The 2,312-nt window shown below is 60.4% G+C and overlaps 2 protein-coding genes across 2 annotated transcripts in view; one reads left to right on the top strand and one right to left on the bottom strand.

The window, feature by feature from the left end:
* The window catches only part of LOC113211629 (uncharacterized), a gene marked incomplete at its 3' end in the record, with an annotated part of 10,800 nt that extends 10,049 nt beyond the window's left edge, over window positions 1-751 (top strand). Inside the window, 2 exon segments of the mRNA XM_026430070.2 lie at window positions 4-201; window positions 294-751. Of these exon segments, the coding sequence (XP_026285855.2) occupies window positions 82-201; window positions 294-751 (578 nt within the window).
* The window catches only part of LOC113211627 (ankyrin-3-like), a 20,187-nt gene that overhangs the window by 7,409 nt on the left and 10,466 nt on the right, over window positions 1-2,312 (bottom strand). The window lies entirely within an intron of this gene.

Here is a 2,312-nt window from a genome sequence, read left to right as displayed (position 1 = left end):
CAGGGACACAGTAGTGGACCTACACACCAAGGAAGGGGGATTTTCTGTTTGAGGCCATACCAAGTCGAACTAGTCCTCCATATGCCTAAGTCCAAGTCCAAGAAGAAAAGGGCTCAATGCGGCCCCGGCCCCATAAGCAGACGACTACGTTCCGTCGATGCAGTTCCACCTGAACATGATCCCACGAAGGATTCGCCATTGGTGAGTGTCTGGTATTGTCATATGCCCTGTAAAGCGTTGTAGCCAACCCGTTTCGTTCAAGCCATGATTTTTTTTTTGTTTCTGTTCTGCAGCCGATGACTCGGCTGACATGCGATCCTTGGCGCGATCCCGACGGTGCCCTTCAGGATCTGCAGCGCGTCGCACCCACGGTGGTGGACTTGCGACTCGACTGTCCTGACGAAAAACACCTCCTAGCGCTGCTGTCCATGCCCAACCTGAAGCGTCTGGAGCTGCTCGGTGATGACGAGACCCCCGCGCTCCCGGGGGGGCTCCCTCCCGTCGGGCTCCCGACATGGCTGTCTGTGCAAGGACTCCCGCTGGAGGCACTGCAGTCCATCCTGTGCGCCTTCGCGCCCTCGCTGGAGACGCTCCAGCTGACCGTCGGTACGAATGGACTCAGGGCGTTCCCAGAGTCGTGCGGCCAACTTGGTCGTCACCTGGAGTGCGCCGCGCTGCGGGCGCTGAAGCGGGTCGTGCTGGTCAGGCACAGACCTCTAGGGGCGAGCCACACACCCGAGGACTGCACCAAACAGCTCGCCGAGTGTCGAAGCGTGCTGCCGAATACGCAGGTTTTTTTGCTGCCTGTGCGATCAAGTGGAACCCGAGTTCCTGCCTTAGGACTCCTAGGCTCAACGACCAACACAAACGGAAGCACAATAAAGACGAATGTATGTTCTCGTGTATTTGTATTGAAATTGATTTAGGCCACTTTATTGTGATCAAGTGGCACTAATCAAAGAAGAATAATTTTTGTTTATGAAGCGATTCAGGCCACCTTCCCCTTCCTCTTCATGGTGAACATGTGGCACTGACACTAATCAAGGATAATTTTTTTGTTTGATTATTTTACATTGTAATTCGTAGTTAAAAATAAATAACGCTGTATTTTTAAAAGCTACTACCATCTTTACGTGTATTAGCACCCGAAAATTGCGGCGTAGGAGGACGGTATTACGGGACGTTGTTCACCGCGACGCGATGGCCGTGTCCGAGGCCCGGCCCCTCGCCATGGCGCCGAGGTGCGGCGCGTCGCGGCGGGCCATCTCCGCCCCGCCGAAGAGGACGGAGCGCTCAAACAGCTCGTAGTCCTTGGGGATCTCCACGGTGCGATCAAAAGGTTCGTCCCCGACCACGGCGTCGTCCGGTTCGGTGATGCTCTTGGCCACCGCGAGGAGCGACTCGACCATGAAGTCGGAAGCGCCCTCGTCGTCGGCGTCGTCCAGGCTGCTGCCGCGGATCGTGGCGTAGGGGTTGGCGGGAAGGTTGAACTTGCCCTTGGCCTTCTTCGAGTCGGTCGACGGCCTCCTGGAGCTCCGTCTGGACTCGGTGGAGGCAGCGGGGCGGGAGTTACTGATCGGCGTCCTCGGGGTGGAAGATGCCACCGTCGTCGCCGCCGCTTCTGCTGGATGAATCTTCAAGTCCTGGAGACGCTCCAGGCTTCGGGCGTCGTCGTCCTCCTGCGAGGTCCACTGCGCCGCGGCCCAGGGTGGCAGCGGCATGCAGGGCGGGCCGCGCGCCGGCCGCGACCTGGACGCCGGTGGTGGCGGTGACCAGTCCGCTGGGGGGCTGACGGAGAGGTCCTCGTCGCACAGCTTCTGCATCAGCTCGGCCGCCTCGCGGAGCGACAGGTCCACCGCCTCGGCCCGGCGCGCCTCCCGCACCGCCTGCTTCACCTCCGCCTCCTTGGGCTTCTCCCTGCGCTGCGCCTTCTGCATCTGCTGCAGCAGCTGCGGCCCGGGCACGACGCAGCCGTCCGCCAGCTGGTCGCTGTGCACCGAGTAGCGGGGCCGTATCCGGGCGGTGCAGCTGACCTGCGCGCCCAGGAAGTTGATGGGGTGGGCGTCGGCATCCCCGTCGTCGGCCAGCGTCTTCCTGGACGGCGCCCGTCGCGGTGTGGCGCCCGTCCCCAGCGTGCTGCTCGCTGCACGGACAAGAAGCGCGTCAGTCTCGTAATCAGTAATCATGCGATGTGCTGAAAATCAAGTGTTGGGGCCTTGATGATCGGTAAGTAAAGGACGCACTTTTCATTTGTACATTTCGTAAGCGGACATGCGCTCGACGGAGCAGTGGAGGGAGGGGAGGCCCCCTAG

This window comes from Frankliniella occidentalis, unplaced genomic scaffold (genome assembly GCF_000697945.3).
Source record: "Frankliniella occidentalis isolate FOCC.00 unplaced genomic scaffold, Focc_3.1 Scaffold123, whole genome shotgun sequence".
Taxonomy (NCBI): Eukaryota; Metazoa; Arthropoda; class Insecta; order Thysanoptera; family Thripidae; genus Frankliniella; species Frankliniella occidentalis.
This window is presented reverse-complemented; position numbering and strand designations above follow the sequence as displayed.